General features: G+C 39.6%; 1 protein-coding gene across 1 annotated transcript in view; it reads left to right on the top strand.

Annotated features, from left to right (window-relative positions):
- The first annotated feature begins 6,110 nt into the window (after positions 1-6,110).
- trabd2b (TraB domain containing 2B) overlaps positions 6,111-18,902 on the top strand; it is a 44,672-nt gene continuing 31,880 nt past the window's right edge. The window contains exons 1-2 of the mRNA XM_079468108.1: positions 6,111-6,567; positions 8,806-9,375. Coding sequence (XP_079324234.1) covers positions 6,457-6,567; positions 8,806-9,375 — 681 coding nt within the window. The 5' untranslated portion in view covers positions 6,111-6,456. The remainder of the gene's footprint in view (positions 6,568-8,805; positions 9,376-18,902) is intronic.

The following is an 18,902-nucleotide window of genomic DNA, read 5'->3' on the forward strand; positions in this document are numbered from 1 at the left end:
CAATGACTGTGATATAAAAAACATGATTATTGATATCGTGATCATTCTATGTGAATATATCATAAAATAAACAACAAGCGTTTAAATGTTTAAACTTTTGCCTTGAGAGCCACAATGGTCACAAACTCTCTTTCTGTAATGTTTTTACTCGAGTTTTACATGCGATTTGCTGGCCAAAAAATAGAAAACGCAAAATAAACCAAATTAAAGATGAATTGACTGACAGCTAATTTGTTCATAAAAAATATGATATATATATACACAGACACGCACACTATATATTGTGATAATATAGCTGCGTGTAGGCGTTTTGGCCATGATAACCGTGAAGTGAAAACCTGATATTGTGACAGTCTTGACTTACCTGTAACTGTGAGGTATACACATACACAACTACACACATGATATATGTAAAAAATATTCATGTTATAAAAAAATTCATGTTTTACACATAATTACACAAACCTACATAATTTCTTCCATAACAACATGTGCTAGAATGTATGCGCACGCCATACAAAGGTGACCTGCCAGGCCAAGGCTCTTGGCAGAACAATAAACAAATGGCCAAAAAAAGAGCATATTTTAGATTACAGTAAAAGCCTAGACACATGCACAGAATCAAAGGGAGATGCAGAAAATAGGAGTTGATCTATTCCTGGAAGCGGCCACACTCATTGTAAGCGAGCTCTCGGCTCTCATAAAGATTTTTTTCTGTGTGTCTGTCATTCATTGGGAAGAGAGGTAAAAGAGCACCGAAGAAGTGGAGAGTGGGATGTTTTATGGGCTTTACCGAGTCCCCACTGACAGCTTCTCTTCACTTCTGGGTCGTGCCAGAGAGTAACAACTGTTTGCGAGCTGAAATTGAAAACATGCAGCGGTACGAGAGACGGCAGGATTTCATTGTGCTGTTTACCGACAGCACTGGATGAGAACAAACTGTAAAGTATTGTGGCACGGTTGTGATGTCATAGTGCCGAAATCTGTCAATGCAACCAAATAATGGCTTGTTATTTTAACCTCCTGGGAGCTTTTTCTTTGTTTTTCTCTTGAGGATACCAGAAAATGACTTGCACTTCTAGCGTCCCTGGAGAGCTCCAGTTCATATAATTTGTTTTGGTCTTCAGTGTGGTTCCATGTAAGACATAAAATGCTGGATAACAGATTTATTTGACTTTTATTTATCCAGTGCAATTACACAGAGGACATCTTCTCTTGCGCAAAGGTACAAAAAGAAATCACAGCGTGAAAGAGATTAAGGGCAAAGACAAGAAAAGTATATTTGACTGGATCCATGATCCACTCCTCCAAATGACAGCAGGCTTTGATAAATGCCATTGCAATTCTGTGCACTTGACAGAGGAACCGGACATCTTCTCTCTTATGGCCAGATCACCCAAAAAAAGGACATTCTTTCATCCTTAACTCAGCTTCTTGTCATTCTAAACCTGTATGACTTTCTTTTGCAGAACACAAAAGAAGATGGAAGAATGTTGGTAATCAAACAACATTTCCCCCATTGATTTCAATTGTATGGACAGAAAAACCACTGAGACATTTCTCAAAATAACGTCTTCTGTGTTTCAAAGAAACGTTTTGAATAACCTGTGAATAAATGATGACTGTCTCATTCTTAACATCAGTTACCAATGATCAACATTTTAGTCTTTGTGAAATGTAGTTCATAAATATTGTTTGTGCTTCATTCATGCTAACTCATTCTTTGAGCGTTCAGTTTTATTTTAAACATATAGACTACTGGTAAGTGCTGAAAGTAACATATAAAATGAATAAAGACTGTAAAAGTATTGTTCACTATTGTTTAATATCAACTAAATAAGTGTAAAGTGTTACCAAGTTAACATACCACTTGTTACAAATGTGTATGCGGACAAGTCACTTTTATTTTTGTGCAGGAGCGAGAGCCCTACGATCACGAAGTTCAGCTGTGTTTTTGTTCGCTGCATTTGTGTGACGAATGTTATAAACACGGTGGATATAACACTGGATTTGGAGATTGTTTTGAAACTGATAGATGTATCGGCGGTCTCAGCTCCGAAAAATGCCAGACATGAACCGTACGCGGTAAGTGAAACTGATGTCTGTGTTTTTTTCTTGGCAATGTGTGCGCACGTGCTTTAGTTATGCCCCCCACGGGTCGCACGTTTTCGGAAATAATCGTACAGCTGTATCTGTGTTTTATAAATGTGATCAAACTAAAGACTCTGCGGATATTTGAAGGGCGCGATACTATTCCGTACGTACTCAAGATTAACATGAGATATACAGAAACTGTTATGGACGCTTTAAAGTACATCTCTATTCCGTAATAATATTCTATAATTTAAATCTGGCAATCAAAAATGTTCAAAATCTTTATCAAATATAAAATGTATTCATTATTGATTAAAACATACTAGGCTTCTTTGTAATATTTTTAGCATTCATGTACACATACGTTAAACTTGCATTCGGCCAATGCCAAAACATTTCAAACCTGACAAGCAATTCAAGTCAAGAAACTAAGATGTTCTTTAAGAACACTGGAAAACGCTGGATAAATATGGTTAAGATTTCACCACTCATAAAATCCCCTCACAGTACACGGCAGCCAGGAAACAGCCCTCTCTGTATTTTCTTAGGCAGCACTCTGCTCACTCCCACCCATTTCTGTCTCCCCCTCTCTTAAATATACACACACACAAGTACATTTTAAAAGAATGAAGATGATACACTGCATCAGTAGTCAGTGAATTTCAAATTTATTACAATAAATATTAGCTTGCTTTGGTCAGATTAACTGCATCTTCAAACCATATAATTACATGGACTGAGAATATCAGATATACACAAGCCTCAATATTAAGTATGTCTGTCTTTGTGGTACGATACGGAGCCCTGTTGTCCTATTCTTTACAATGTCTTGGATAAGCTTAATTGCGGAAAATGTGAATGAACTGTTCTCTGACAATGATGCTGCAGTTATTTCCATATTATTATGATTTGAACAGTGTCTCATCACATTCTGGCTTTGGACTACCACAATCTTTGACCAGTGGTCATTGGAGTCTTTTAATAGTTGTAAAATGGTTAGCAGCGGAGATAAAGGCAGTCTATTAAGACTGTAACACCACAAGGCCAGCAACAGATGATGCCATAGCAGGGGTCCCCCGGAGATCATCACACAATTACACATAAAATCTATGATCTGAGAGAAAGCGCTGTTGCATTATGGCAGCCTTTGTCTGCAAACACTTTGATGTGATTCTTCAGTGTCTATTGAGGTTATGAATACAGAAATGTGCAACAGAAACATTCTCTTTTTTGCGTTTGGATTACAACACTTTCTTTCACGATTAAAAATATTTCAATGTAAAACAGACAAAAGAAATCTAAATATATAAATAAATATTTCCTGGAAGCTAAAACGTTTGTCACTTTTCCACTTAATATCTGTGAAAATCCATCACAATCTTTTAGCATTCAAGCTTATCATCATCCACATCTCTCCACCCCGTCTCACTCTCTCAGTCTCTCCCATATTGATTCATGAGATAGCCTGACAGTCCTTGGCTGCATGTGAGTACACGCCATGAAGGAGTTGCACAAGAAAAGATTTGGGCAGTTTTGTTTTGAATTTACCAGAACTAGACAACGTTTTTTGGTTCAACCCTGGCTTATAATGAAATCTCGAAAGGGATAGTTCACCAAAAAAATTCAAACGTTGTACTCGCCCTCATGTTGTTTCCGAATACATGTTTTTTTTTTTTCCATGGAACAAAAAAAGGTGTTAGGCAAAATATTATTACGTATATGATGGCGTCACCATTTACTTCCATTTTGTTTACATTTCATTACAATGAAATAAGCAAATAGTGACAAAGCGGTCAGTCAATAACATTTTGCCTTTTGTATACAATTTATCGATAAGTAAATTATGACAGAATTTAGAGATTTGTAAAAACTATCCTTTCAAATGGAGTTCTGAGTGGTAGTTCAGAAAGTTCACAAATGACCCTTGACAAACCCCCCCTCTCTCAAGAAGACCGCTGCACAAACAAATAGCCATAAACCACAACAATACCTCAATATTGACAAGATGTCAGTTTTATTTTGAGCTTGGAGGACAGTTTGTAAGGTTACTGCCGGGGTGCACAAGTAGTAGAACAGACACTGCATTCTATCTGTCAGGATGAATCCACATCTAATGTGTGAAAACAGTCTGGGCTGCACTGTATTTTAACTATTGTTTCTTCAAAACACAAGAACTTTGAAAATGTGTCCATAGGCTACACAGAGAATGGCTGTCTCTGTCCACTCTTCACAACCACACGCAATACCATCAGTGGGTGATAGAGGGCGCCCATCTCAAGACAAACAATACAGCAACATGTATTAGAACAAACACAGCAGGCAGTTGGTAACATATCAAAAAAGCATAAACTCAACCCAAAAGGTGGTGGTTTGGGGTGGGGGTACCTTCGCTTGAATGGAAACCATTCTGTCTTCACTCAAATATGATTCATGAGCTCAGTCGAGGGTGAGCTGTGAAATGTCACGGCGTCAGTCCTCGACTCATTTGGCTTCAGGAACAAGAAAACACGAGTCTTGTGGAACCCGGAGGTGAAAGACATTAAGCACTCCGTCAAAAAAGCGGTCTGAGAGCATATGAGAGTGCAGACCAATCTGTCAACACGTCTGTTTTGGGTAAAACGTCCACTGAAGTGTTCTGAGGATGAGGTGAACAAACGCAGACACGGACGATGACCACACGCATGGTCATGCAAAAACACACAAAGAGGCACATTAATGCATCCCAAGAATCAGTTTCAATGTTTTTAGTCATTTGCAACTAGACCATTACCATTTAACTTTTTTATTTTCCCTGCACAAAGCCTACCGTAATTTCTTGGCACAGATTCAGATTTTGTTCAGCCAAGAATGTGGAAATCGCAGTCAGATCTGAGCTTCAAGGTGTGGTTTCAACAGGTAACTGCATCTGCAGGTGGCCAGGGGTGATACGACAGACTACTTTCTCCCATATGAAGGAAAGAGCCCTGGATAACAGAACACACACAATGAGAGGGCAGACGTGCTCAATTATCATTCACTGTAAGAACACACAGTCAATGAGCCGCAGAATTAAGAGGTTTCATGGAATTGTCTATCATTGAGCATTTTTATGACCTGATATGCCTTTAACTGTTCATCGACTGTAACAGGGGGCACCAAATTTTTGATGCTCCAAATAATTAAGGCCCAGTAATAAGCTGACTCACACTCACATAAACAAATATAAGTCTGTAATCAGTGCCGTGTAATCATTGAGCCTACAGAAAATATACAGTAGGTAAGAGCAACTACCACACTGGAGACTCATAACGGACCTGCGGAGAGTCTGGAGATTGAGACGTGATGTAAACACAAAGGAGCTCTTGTGTCGACTCTTACCGGTGTCACCAGCCGGGCTGTATGTGGCACTTGTCTTGAAGGATCCCTATGATTAATTGCCCCATACTTGACACCGTCACTCGGCCGTCCACTCGGACAATAACACGGGTCACGGCACCGTGGAAAAACGACAACTGACTTTCAGCACTGCCATTCATTCTCAATCCGTACTTTCCAGAATGACACATCCTAACAAGACCGGGAATGAAAAATAAACTTAAAATGTACTTTTGCGAGCATTACTTCCTGCAATGTTTGGTTTCATTAATCATAGTCGGGCCTGCTATCCAGTGAACGCCATTGCGAAAAATGATTATAGTCAAAAGCCATGACGCATTACTGTCAAATATGCGGTGACAGTGATGAATTGAGGGTAAACGGTACAATATGTCAAAACAAGAATGATTTAAGCGTCGAAAGACATCCATCGCCTGCGTTCTATGCCAAATGTTAAGCATTTTGACCAATAAACGAACTATGGGGAAGGAATGTGTCAAACATGTGGAATAGTAAGCAAGAGAAAAGGACATTTATGTGTCTTATTTTGATTGCCAGTCCTTATCTAATGAAGCATTCAATATTTGAAGGATGTAAAGATGAATGTCCTACATTTCCATCGTCACCGAACTGTTATACGCACTCGTCCTCCAAAACAACCTGTTCTCCCCTCCTCTAGTAAAATAAGCAGAGGGGGGGACACGCAAGGCGTTGCGAGTTCTCGGCGCAGTTAAACCGAAGCTTACTAGGCGCACCGCGGAGTTTGTGCTCGATACAGCTGGCCGGTTTGAGAGTGAGGAGACACGGAGACAACTCAAAAACAGTTGAAAGTCTGGAGAAGGAGAATGTCGGAAGGGAATGCCTCGTGCGCACTTTCGAGGCGGCAAAAGTGAGCCGATAACCACCGGCGAAGAAGGCGATCTGCGTTCAGCAACAGGGAGAAACTTCTAAGAGACAAGAGAAGGAGCTGTGGAGTGTGCGAGTTATCCCGTGACCTCTCATCTCGAAATGAACTGTCACTCGGGACTGCGATGGTTGGTGATTTTATGCGCTTTCTTTCAAACGGACTCATCCCGGGATACGCACGAAAGGACGCGGCAATGTGACAAGCATGTGTCGGTGAGTTTGTGAAGTGTGCGTTTTATGAAGCTGCCACAATGTAGCTGTAATGCATGCACCTTTGCTGGACCTCGTAAACGACACGACATGAAACTGCAGTGTAACGCAATATATTGCGATTACAAAATAGGAGTCTGATTCACTGTTTTAATGACGTTTGGATGGTTTTTATTTCCAACAAACGAAATCAATTGAATTGACGTCCGAAATTATTAGAATGTTTGTATACTTCAACAACAGAGCAGTCAACTTTAAATGGTTACATTTTGTTTTAGTTTAAGTAGATTCAATGAAAGAATATTAATACAATGTAACACGTAATCGCTTGAATAAATGCTCATCCCATTTTAAATGCTAAATTGTTACTAATTTACAGAACAATTATACGTAATTCAGTTCTTCTTTTGTAGACTATTATTGTTATTAGATTTTTTTACTGATTTTATTATAGCCTACTATTATATAATCGTATTAAAACAAAACGATTATTCAACAATTGTATATTCATTTCATTTTATTAATATAATAACGCACAACAAAATATTAATTTTAAAGCAATAACAATTATTTTAGAGGCAGGCAACCGCTTGTAAATTGTCGTGTAAGTAGAAATCCGGGCCTAAAAAAAGCCTTTTTTTGTGCCAAGTAAAATGCTACTCGGGCTTACCAGTGCGATGCCAGTGTGTGTCAAAGTAAAACGGTGAAAATCCACGGGTGAACTGACTTCAAGTGCATTTATATGGAAAAATTTCACTGACCCTCATATAAACCAATCCAGTTTCAGTGAGACGAGAACTGTTAAAGTTGTTATCTGCCGTGTTTACTTTACTATGATTTGGCAAGTGCAGCAGTCCCGTTAACGCAATTAACTTTTGATCGCTTGCATGTGAGCTATTCGTGCAGTGCATTCATCATCAGCCGAGGAAAATATCATCATTAAATAAAGATCCAGCAGCACTAGCCTTCATTTTATTAGCAATTCTTCAAGCAACTTATATTAAACATTTCACATCTTAAAACGTTCCGCGCCCGCTCCGTCCTTCACTCATTCAGTTCATATTTAGAAAGAAATTTAACAGGCATAAAGTTACTCGCATGCATGCAGAAGTCGTACTTTTCAGTCTGCTAATTTACTTAATTTGACATTCATATTTTTATGTGACATTAAACGTGTATCGTTTCCCGGAGATTCGTATCATTAATGGAATCGTTGTCCAGGATATGACCTGTGCATTCTTTGTGTAATTCATAATGCGCAAGTACAGCGCGGCCTGGTTTTGGTTATGAAATTACTCCATAAAACGAGGCAGTGCGCGTCAGAGAGGGTCCGTGAATGTGACCTTCTCATACAAAATATGATTTCAGCTTCTATCCGGTAAAGCTGGTCAGTGTTTGTGAATATGAGCCTCGTGTCCATACCGCGAGGACGAAAGCAATGGCAAAGATTTCTAAGGATTTTAGGCCTGAATGCATAAATTATGTTTTTAACAACGATAGCAATATTTTTCAAACAAATAAAAACACAAATAATAAACTCCGTGACTTTTTGCGTGGACTTCACACATACTGTATAAGCATGTTATACGGATAGTCATAAAGTATAGTGCAGTTCATTTTGTTAAGCTTTGAGTGGTTAATAAACTCTAAACTGCTGTTTCTTGATCAAGGTCAGTTAAATAGTTCATTACATTTAAAGGCTGACCCTTTAAGAGCGAGTTGCACATTGAAGGTTCCATCTTACAAAAGTAGAGCTATCGACAACCTCAGCAACCAGTAAATACTGGAGAGTTTCAGTTCAGAGGGCGATAAACAGCAGAGTTTTGCTACACTGCGGAGTGTAAAGACTCTATTTTACGAGGCACACTGTAAACTAAGAACCCCAGTTAAACATTTCCACCACAGGTTTAATTCGGCAGCTCTATCAGTGCAGTGGCATGAACTGACTCCTCTGTGATCGAGCTGCTATACGGGTGCTTGTTTTGTGTCCTCCTTTTGATTAATTCGTGGAAAAATGATGTTTGTGGAATCCAGTTAAACAAACATTGCTTGAGTTGTTATGGTTTTGAGATGAGCCTTATACTTAACTGGAGTGGTTTAATTTGATTCATGTTGTTTTAAATGTGAAGTTGTGAAATTGTTTTGCAAATAGCAATTATATCATATCTGTTCAGTCTTATGTTCAGCTCTCTTCCCTTTAACATTTAAATATTTTCTTCTACATTTTTTCTTCTGCTAAAGCAAAAAGATATGAACTCTTTCCTGTGGACCGTGAAGCGGCCTCCTCCTCAGCCTCCATCCTACTTGTTTGGAACAATCCACGTCCCCTACACCCGAGTCTGGGACTACATCCCTGAGAGCTCCAAACGTGCCTTTCAGACCAGTACCAACGTGTTCTTCGAACTGGATCTCACAGATCCGCTAACTATCTCAAAACTAACCAGCTGCCAGCTGCTACCCAATGGAGAAAACCTGCAGACGTTACTTCCACGTGATATTTACCGCCGCCTTAAGCGCCACCTGGATTACGTCAAACATATGATGCCCATGTGGATGACTGCAGACCAGCGTGGTAGGGGGCTTTATGCCGACTACCTCTTCAACGCTATTGCGGGCAACTGGGAACGCAAGCGGCCCGTTTGGGTGATGCTGATGGTGAACTCGCTGACGGAAGCAGACGTGCGTTCGCGGGGAACGCCTGTCCTTGACCTCTTCTTGGCGCAGGAGGCTGAACGTCTCGGGAAGCAGACAGGGGCTGTGGAGAGGGTAGAGGAACAGTGTCATCCGCTAAATGGACTCAACTTTTCACAGGTAGGTGAGCAACCAGACATACTTTAGATGGGTATGTGTGTGTGCTTGGTGTTCTGCCAAGTGTGTATGAGAAATCCATCAGTGGAAATAGGTGTCCGGTTTGGATTAAATGATTATGATTATCCATCAACAAACCAGATCAATAGGAAAATGAAATAAATTACTAAAGATAAATCAAAGGGTGTGGGAGGTGAGCTGTCCGGAAGACCAATTAGAATGGAAATCAATGCCGAATAAAATTTATGAGGTATAGTGGGAGGAAATAGAATGACTGTCTGCCTGTGGGGTCTTGCTATCGTATGACACATCTTGATTATCCTGTTGCTGCCTGTCTAGTGTAACATTAGAGTGAAAGATTGACAAACCTACCTACGGTAATCATTTGATGACATGCAGGTGGAGGTCATCAAACTGTTCTTTCTACAGCATCAGGATATATGGGTTTTATACAAAAAAAATTATATGCAAACATTGACTATACTTTTTACAGCTATTAAATTAGGCTGTTGATCATTCTTGTAGTAATATTTCCAGTATCGTGTGTCTTTTCTCATGTTGTGTTTTGTTTTTGCCAAACTTTAGTTTACACTTCAAACACAACTAACACGCATATAAAAGTTGTATGGAAAGTCATTGCATGTGTCTTTGGAATTGAGAGGACATTCTCTTCATTTTTTCATTACATTTATTTGCAATGGTGAAATTTCCAAATGAAAGTTTGTGCAGAGGTTCTAAATGTATTTTTACACCACTTAAGTTAACCCAAAAAGGATCCCTCATATCACCTCAAACCTGTATGACTTTCTTTCTTCTTTATTTTTTAAAGAATTGGTAACCAAACAACATTAGTTCACATTGACATTTCTCAGAATATCTTCTGTTGTATTCCACAGAAGAAAGAGTCATAAACAGGTTTTGATCGACAAGAGGGTAAATAAATGATGAAAGAATATTATTTTGGGTGATCTATAACTTTAAATATATAATTTAATGAATATAATAATATTTAGCAGCATTTTAGCACGCTTACTGTAGGTACAAAATTGCATGTGCTTGAAAGGGTGGTTAATCCCCACAACGTTTTACTTTGCTCTGAGTTTATTCGCCCTGATCTCACTAGAATTCATTACAATTTTACGTTGGGGTAAAGTTGTATGAATTTGTATGATGCATATCGTACAAAAACTCATGGTTATTAGCAAAAAAACAATGCTGAAACCACACCCCTAACCTAATGTAATGTAAATGGTGAAATGTAATGTAACTAACAGAATGTAAACATTTTCCACTTTGTAAAATAGTTTTGTTTTGCTGGGACATTGTGTTGCTTTATCACTATCACATATTTCACCACAAAAAGGTTAGTTTAACACATCTCTAGGACTAACTCTGCTAAAAACACACAAAAAACACCTCAATGGGTTGCACCCTAAACACTACTGACAGAAAATCCATAAAAAAGTCGGCCCTTTGAAAATCAGAGAAAAATTCGCCTCAGAACCTTTTGCGTTGGTGTCAAAAACAAACAGACACTAATGCTCAGACTGCAACTTAATATGTGAGCCGGGGCCTCTGTGTGACAGGCAACAGGTCTCCTGTGCTAATTTGAGAAGGAACTGAGGCAACATAGCCTCTCCACTTTCATCAGCACCTCCTAACTATGCTGTCAAAGGAGAACATGCCTGCAGGCTCTGCCAGGCAGCGTGCCCTGTGAGGAATCGTGGGAAATGTGGACTCAGCACAGGGCGACAGATCTCTTGTCTTCAATGTGGGAGAGGTCAAAAAACTGTTTCATTCCCAGGCTGGGAAAGTCAAAATATCCTTTTCAATACATGTAGTTCATAATACAAGGGAAATAGATCGAATTCTACTCTCTTACTTGAGAAAAACAAAATGAAGCACATTTACTGCTTCAAATACCAAAAAGTAATTTGTTTCTTGAGTTATTCTTTACTGAATTACACTCATAAGCTAAAAGTCATTGGGATGGGCAGAACAGACCTATAGTTATGCACCACAATACGAACTGCAAAGTGCTCTTAGCTATTGTAAAAGTCTCTGCTTTATATTCTGGCTAAAGCTCAGCCAGCGATCCATTTTAATCACAGGGCTAATCAGCAAGCTTTTGAACATCTGAATTTCCTACAGCTCTCCACCCCACAACAGTCCCAGAAGATGTAAAGACTGCTAAATGAAATTGACAGGCAAATGATTATGCTGCATTAGAATCTGAGGGATAATTTGAGCGCCTTACTCGCCTGGAACTCGAAAGTAAGAGTGAGGTCAGCCGGAGAGATCATGCGTAGAGGCAAAGAAAAGAAGGAAGGGCTGGATGATGTGTAGGCTGTGGTGTCGCTGCGAGGTTTAATCTGAAACATGAGCCATGGGATTGTTGGAGATCAGACTTGGGAACGGTTCCAAATGCCACGAGCTGGCGTATTAATCCTTCCCAATAAAAGTAACTGCCTACAATATCCTTCAATTTACCGTGGTCTCTTTTCAGGGCTCAGGGAGTGCTTTGCAAACGTGTCTGGCATCTTCACAGTGTAGTTCAACTTGTAGAGCGTTGTGTTTGAAGTGCAAAGGTTGTGGGTTCGATGACTAGGGAACACAAACTGAACAAATGCATAGCTTGAATGGACGGTAAGTTGCTTTGGATAAAAAAAGAAACTGACCCATTCAAACATAGATTTAAACATCTGACCTGTTGCATTGTGGCCAAGATCTCTGCAACTTCACAGGAAGTGATTTCAGCTCAGAAGGTGTTACAGAAAAACAGGTCTCCATCTCAGCGCTGATGCGGTTCCTTGGGGGAAAATGGAGTGTGATGCCTGGTGTGTAGAGTGGTTCACGTGGCCTGGCGCAGATCCACGTCTGGCTCTGGGATGAAGTGCAGGGGACGTTGAAGAATGATGGGGAGGTTTTCACTTTTTGGGGGGGGTTCAAAGGCAGCAGGAAGCTCATGGTTCATCTCTAGCTCTCCACAGGGGGATGAACGTAGACAGCTGGGCATGCAGGAAACAACTCACACTTGCTTGAAGCCTTAATTATGCAAAATACACAGAGGTACAAGACAAAAGTTTACAGTAAACGGAATGCTTTTTTACAGTACCCACAATGCATCGCCTGAAAAAATGAATTTATGCACATTCATCTTGGGGTTGCTTTGTAGCCAGCATTGAAAAGTTGGGGGAGGTGACCAAAGACATGACTTATCTGGCACCATGCCCTGGGCTGAGGTCAAAGGTCATGGCCGTGCTGACGGCGTAGACAGTCTTCTGGAGACTAGAGTCTGTGTGTGATACCGCTGGCCAGCAAACAGGGAAAGTTACATGGCTAATTTAGGTCTGAGAAGTGATGTCACATCAAATACAGTTTTGCTACATATCAGATTTAGATTTAAGCTTTGCAGCATCCCCATCTGTTTTGAGCTGTGAAGAAGTGTGACAGTGTTGAGGGAGCATGAAGGGCTACAACATGCAAAAATTTATTAAAATAAACTAGGTTAATTAGTAAATTTTTAGGCTATTAGTTAATTTCTTATTAACATTTAGTTCTGATTCGCTGATTTGTTTGTATCCCTGTCGTTGCTACACAGAGTTCCCGTTTTATTGTTCGCAAGATTGTAAATGAGGTATTTTCGCTGGTGGAAGGAGCAAAAATAAACAAGATAGTTGGCTACATTGTGTCTGAAATGGGATTTAATGCTAGTTCACACTAGACCCGCAAATGGCAACAAACACTGAATTCCATGCAATGGTTGTTGGGTTTTCTGTTACGCTCTTACTGAATCATACTATGTGTGGATGCAAAATGCAACAACTGGCATTTGTTTAAAACAATTAATCATCATCATTAAGCAAACAAAGAATTACTCAACACTTCATGTTGTGGTCATCTGATGGACCTGAAATGTCAAATCATTCAAATTTAAATGATTGAGTATTGGACAGTCGGAGTATTTAAATATTTACATTCCAGTCTTTGTGTGTAAGACCGGAAAAGCAACTTGTTGGAAAAGTAGCCACCTTTCTGCCCCTGTTGGATAACCTCCTAGCCCAAATTATACTCTCTCTTTCTCTCTCTCTCTCTCTCTCTCTCTCTCTCTCTCTCTCTCTCTCTCTCTCTCTCTCTCTCTCTCTCTCTCTCTCCCTCTCTCTCCTCCTGGAAGCTTTCCATGCACCTCTGTGCCAGTCTACCTGTAGAGTACATTGGATGTAAAGTTTTCCTGTGGCTCAGTGGTTAGAGCATGGCGCTAGCAACACCAAAGCCATGGGTTCGATCCCAGGGGATTGCACATGTTTAGTGCAATGCAATGTAAGTCATTTTGGATAAAAGCATCTGCCAAATGTGTAAATGTAAAGGCCCCAGAATTAAAATCATAGGATGTCGACCTACTGTAGCATGAGAACACACGCAGGACATTCAGTTTGGTGGACGGAAAAGATGTTATCGTCAAATTCTTTCTTCATTGTTTCAAGATGGAGCTTTGCATTTTCACGTGGCTGATTGCAAAAAAATCTTTCGGATCACGTGTTCAGCGTGTCTCTAAATATTAACTAAAACTCTGGAGCTTTCTATTTCATAAATGTTGCCAATGACCACCGTTACAATGCTGGTTTTCTTTTTTCACATTTAACCATCGATCTCTGCAACAGCCATGTGTCTGTGTCCACTAGGGGACCTAAGCCTTCAATAACATCGAGAGCAAATGTGCGTAAAAGCGCCAAATCAGGCAATCTTCAGGGCCCGTGAGCATACACACGGCAGTCAAACCGCCGCTCTAATTACTTAATTGGCCTTTCTAATGACTAAATTGGCCCCTGCTGTCCAGAACCACTTAGACAATTATGGACTGGCCTGAAAGCAAGTTCTTGCTCTGGAATTCAGCGAAGTGGAAAAGCCAAGCTATGGACACCATGAATGTTTACTTTCAACAACTGGGAGGTAGTTACCTACATCAAAGTGCCATCTTACCCCACGGCGTGGCACACGCAGAGCGAGGAGGCAGTGGACTGCAGGCCATGCGTCTGTGGTGTGGGTACGCCCTTCCTCGCAGAAGTAATTAGCCATGAGATGCGCACAAACATCCTGTTCTGCAAGATGAAAATAGAAGAGTGAGGGGAATTTACATTTTTACTCCTATACAGACTTCACAGTGACATTTGTTGTATTTAAAGTGATAGTTCATACCAAACTGAAAATTCTATTATATTCTACTCACTCTCTTGTCATTTCAGATGTTTCTTTTTTTTAGCAGAACACTTTAAGAAGATATTCAGAAGAATGTTGGAGACCGAACAACATTGGCTCTTAATGATTGATGACACAAAACTACTGAAACTATAATGTGTCTTATGTGTATTATAGAGGTTTTAAATGACACGAGAGTGCGTAAATGATGACAGAATTAAACTTTTTGGGTGAACTCTCCTTTTTAAGAGAATCTGAAGACACTACTTTTCAGAGAGGGTATTAACCGTGCTGACAGTTTATCGCTCCCCAATGTGCAGAATTCATTACGGTTGGAATAGTACAGACAGAACTAGCTTTAAAGAACTCCCACGAAAAACAATATACCTTGGAAAATCTACATAAACACGCTATTCGACTATCCATATACAGTACACTTGGATTGTAACAGACAGGATTAAATAAACATGCTTCCTCAAATCTTCTATTTGAAACTCCATACATTTGTCTAAACGTAAATTTAATGTAATGTCGGTAATAGAATGATGTACTTTATGCTGCATTAAGTGAGTAGTCCCTGATGTTTCCTACCTGTATTGATTCATGAAACATCTCCATAACTGAATGGTCCCATCTTGCTAAATCTGTTGAACTATTCCAGCTCTAATGAATTCTGCACATTGGAGAATTATTGTGTTCAGGGCTGTGAGCTCGCTCAGGAGACACAGCAGCTGTGAATGCAGAAGACAGACTGCTATTCCATACAGCTGTGATCCTTGCGCCAGGATCCACCTTTCTTTCCCTTTCTTTCTCTTCATCTTCCTTGCTGCATTCCTCTTTAAGAATGGAACAGTCATTTCATTTTAGCTTTAATGGCCTCACGTCACGCAAGAGGTCATCCACCGGCTGTCTTACCTATCAGCGAGAAAAAGGTCTCTTTTTTGACAAAATCATCCAGGCATCAGTATACCCACAAACACACATGCGGACAAATTAAGAATATGATTATAAATTTGATCAGATGTCATTCGGAGGCATGTGTGTGTGAATTTAACTTTAATTTCAGCTTTTTAATAAATAAGTTGCACCTTCTTCTGATCATTTGCTTTGAACTGAAAGTTTTTCCTTTAGATGTTTGTCTTCAGTGGAATACATACTGAATGAAGTCATTATTAAAGGGATAGTTCACCCCAAAGTTTTTTTTTCATGATTTACTTACCCTTTCGTCAATTCAACCATGTAGGACTTTCTTCTGCAGAACTCAAAATAAAATATTTTGAAGAATGTTGGTAACCGTACAATGGCGGTGCCCATTGACTTGCATTGGTTTTATGTCCATACAATAGAAGTGAATTGGTACCATCGTTGTCCGGTTACCACCATTATTCAAAATATATATTTTCTGATTTCCCCTCAAAAAGGCATGATGTCCACCATAAAATAGGAGAGTATTTTCTCATTTATTGGAAAGATTTCTGAGGCAATTGACCACAAACATGGCAAGCTTTCATAAATATGAGGAGACTTGCCTGCAAGGCAAGGTTTTGTTAATGGAAGAGAGAATAGAGATAGCAATGAGACAGAAACATATTCATCATGTGTACGACAAAAACACATACTTCCAGACTTCAGTTCCAAATAAAGCAGAAACGTTCAAAGGCAACAGAAGAAATACTTCTAAAAATGTTGATAAACTGGGAATTATGTTGTATTTTAATAATATAAAATAATATTATAAATAATATCATAGGCTAAAACTATATTTTAAGAAATACGTTTTAAGGTTAACAGAACACATTTCTTAATATTTGGCTTCACATTACACACATTAAATATGTTGCGAATGCCATTTAATGTCGTCTTTAAACCCGGAGACCTTTCATCTCGGGTTACAGTGGGTTCAGGGGTCTTTTTCTAAGGCTTCATGTTGGCAGCCTCTCAGTGACCTGTGCTCTAATACAATCCATACTCTCCCTAAACACTCCTTTGGGTCCTGCCTGCACATATCCAAGCACATCCCACGAGACCAGTAAGGATGGAAATATGGCTACTATATTGACCTGTGACAGACACGTACAGGCAAGCATGCACATGCACTTTCTCTCTCTAATGCTCTTTCTCTCTCTAACACACACGCAGTCCAAGAAAATCATTCTCCTTAACACAACATTCATCGTCCTAGTGGATAATTTAGCGTCATAAAAAACTGTCTGGCTGCTATTGTTTGAACAGATGCTACTAGCCACCGACTAAAACATGCCTCCGTCTTTCTTTTATAATTTCTAGCAATTTCTCAGACTAAAATTTCAAAGTTCGCCCCCGTCGGGCTGGACTGATGTAAAAAACGCCCGCTGGATCGGTTGAGACGTAGCTCCTCTCATAAAGTTTTACTGGTGTCCACATAAATTCCCTGTCAACCCCACCAAACTGGTTTCTCCCCATTCTGTCACTTCATCATTAACCTCCACGTCCCGCCTTTTGAAAGACCCCTTTACAGCAGCGCCCAAGGGGCAGAGACAAGCTTGAGTAATCTTAACAAGGTTTTCTACGCAGGTTTTCAATTTTTCGGAGAAATGCGTCATGATTGGATGGTATTCTCAAATATTCCCTCCATTCATTTTTTTATGAGATCAGAATAAGATCAGGCTAATTCAGCCCAACTTCATCAATACAACATGGATGTAATACTGTCTCTGTTAGAAAGTGGATTAAAGATGCATGTGGAAATAAGTATTTGTTTATGACATTCAGAAGTTTTTTTCCCCAGTCCATCTACGATGACGGCAGATACAGTAGGTGCAGATTAGCACCCTATTTAGTTTCAGCACTAACACCAGTGACATCACAGAGGAGACAGTCACAGCTCATCAGCATTTTTTCCTATATTGGCCTACATTGAAGTCAACGATGTTCCTTAGATGTCAGTTGCTAACATTCTCCCAAATATCTTTGTGTTCACCATAACAAATACATTTATACAGGTTTGGAACAACTTAAGGCTAAGTAAATGATGACAGAATTTTCATTTTTGTATGCTTTTAAAATCCAATATTATACACAAAGTCGGATTCAGCACATCAAATTATTATAAGTTTACCATCGCGCGTCGGTAGGGGACAGTTTTGAACACTGATTTTTTATGCATTTATTGGTTTGCTATATCTGTTTTTTGTTTATTATTAACCAAACAAGTTACATATTGCAGCTTCAAACACCCTCACTCCGTTCTTTTTTCGGAAACCACTCTGTCTGTTGACCCGTTTGTGCATGTTAAGAACCGGTTTGATTTCACAGGTTCAGCGCTTCTGGTTCGCTTATTGTTGTATTGTTTGGGTCAGTTGTGGAGATAATGGGGTTTTGTTTGTGTCCTCGTGTATGCTCCTTGAACTTTCCATGTTCTGCCCTTAAAAGGGAAAACAGGATGTTCTCACTTGCACATGTAAAAAAACTGACTGTACTAAAGATGAGATCTTTTACTTTCGTCCTGTTTGTGGCCAAAATGAGAAGAGTTGTTCTGGCATATTGTTACTCTCATTCTCTGCTCTGTTTTTCCTTCGCCTCAGATCTCGCTTGATTTCACCTGCCATTTAATGCTCTGATTCCTGTTCCTCTTTTGCTCTTGGCACCCACTGGAACAGTTTATACGCAATATCAAACATATGGCAACGTTTACAGAAGGCAAATGAGTTGAGAAATCAAATTTGCTTAAAGAGTCCAGCCCTGGTTCCTCAGGAGCCGGTAACTATGGGAGACGAGGATGGGCAGCTGAATTTACAGTCATTTGACAGAACGAGAGGAAAAGAAAGAGAGAAATCTTGGGTTTTGGTTCAGTGAAAATACACCCCTTGATGAAAAAAAACAGTGAACCCTAAACAAAACACAACGGAAAACGTTATAGATTTACTGGTTATAAATATAATGGTTAAATATAATGGTGTCAACTGGTATGTGATGAATTATATTGGAGGCGAGGCTTGTTATCTGGCAGATTTAATCATATTGCAAAAATTCCCAAAACAAACAACAAAATGAATTTAGTAATGGAATTTTAATGGAAACCATTAGCATTTCTGTGATGGTTTCTATTACATTTTTATGACTTTTTTAGCAGGGACAATGAGAAAGAGGCAAACGTCTGAAGCTCTTTTGAATCTGATGATCTCGGTAACTACAGGCTGTGGTGAGACCAGAGCAAACAGATTAGTGGGCAGCTGTGGGTAAAACCTGGAAAACTGGATCGGTAATGATGAATATGAATGTAGCGGAGAAGCCACAGAGGTGTGTGTGTGAAAAAAGAATTATTTTACAGTATCTGTGTTCAGTGGTTGTGTAAT

This window comes from Barbatula barbatula (assembly GCF_947034865.1).
Source record: "Barbatula barbatula genome assembly, chromosome: 11".
Taxonomy (NCBI): Eukaryota; Metazoa; Chordata; class Actinopteri; order Cypriniformes; family Nemacheilidae; genus Barbatula; species Barbatula barbatula.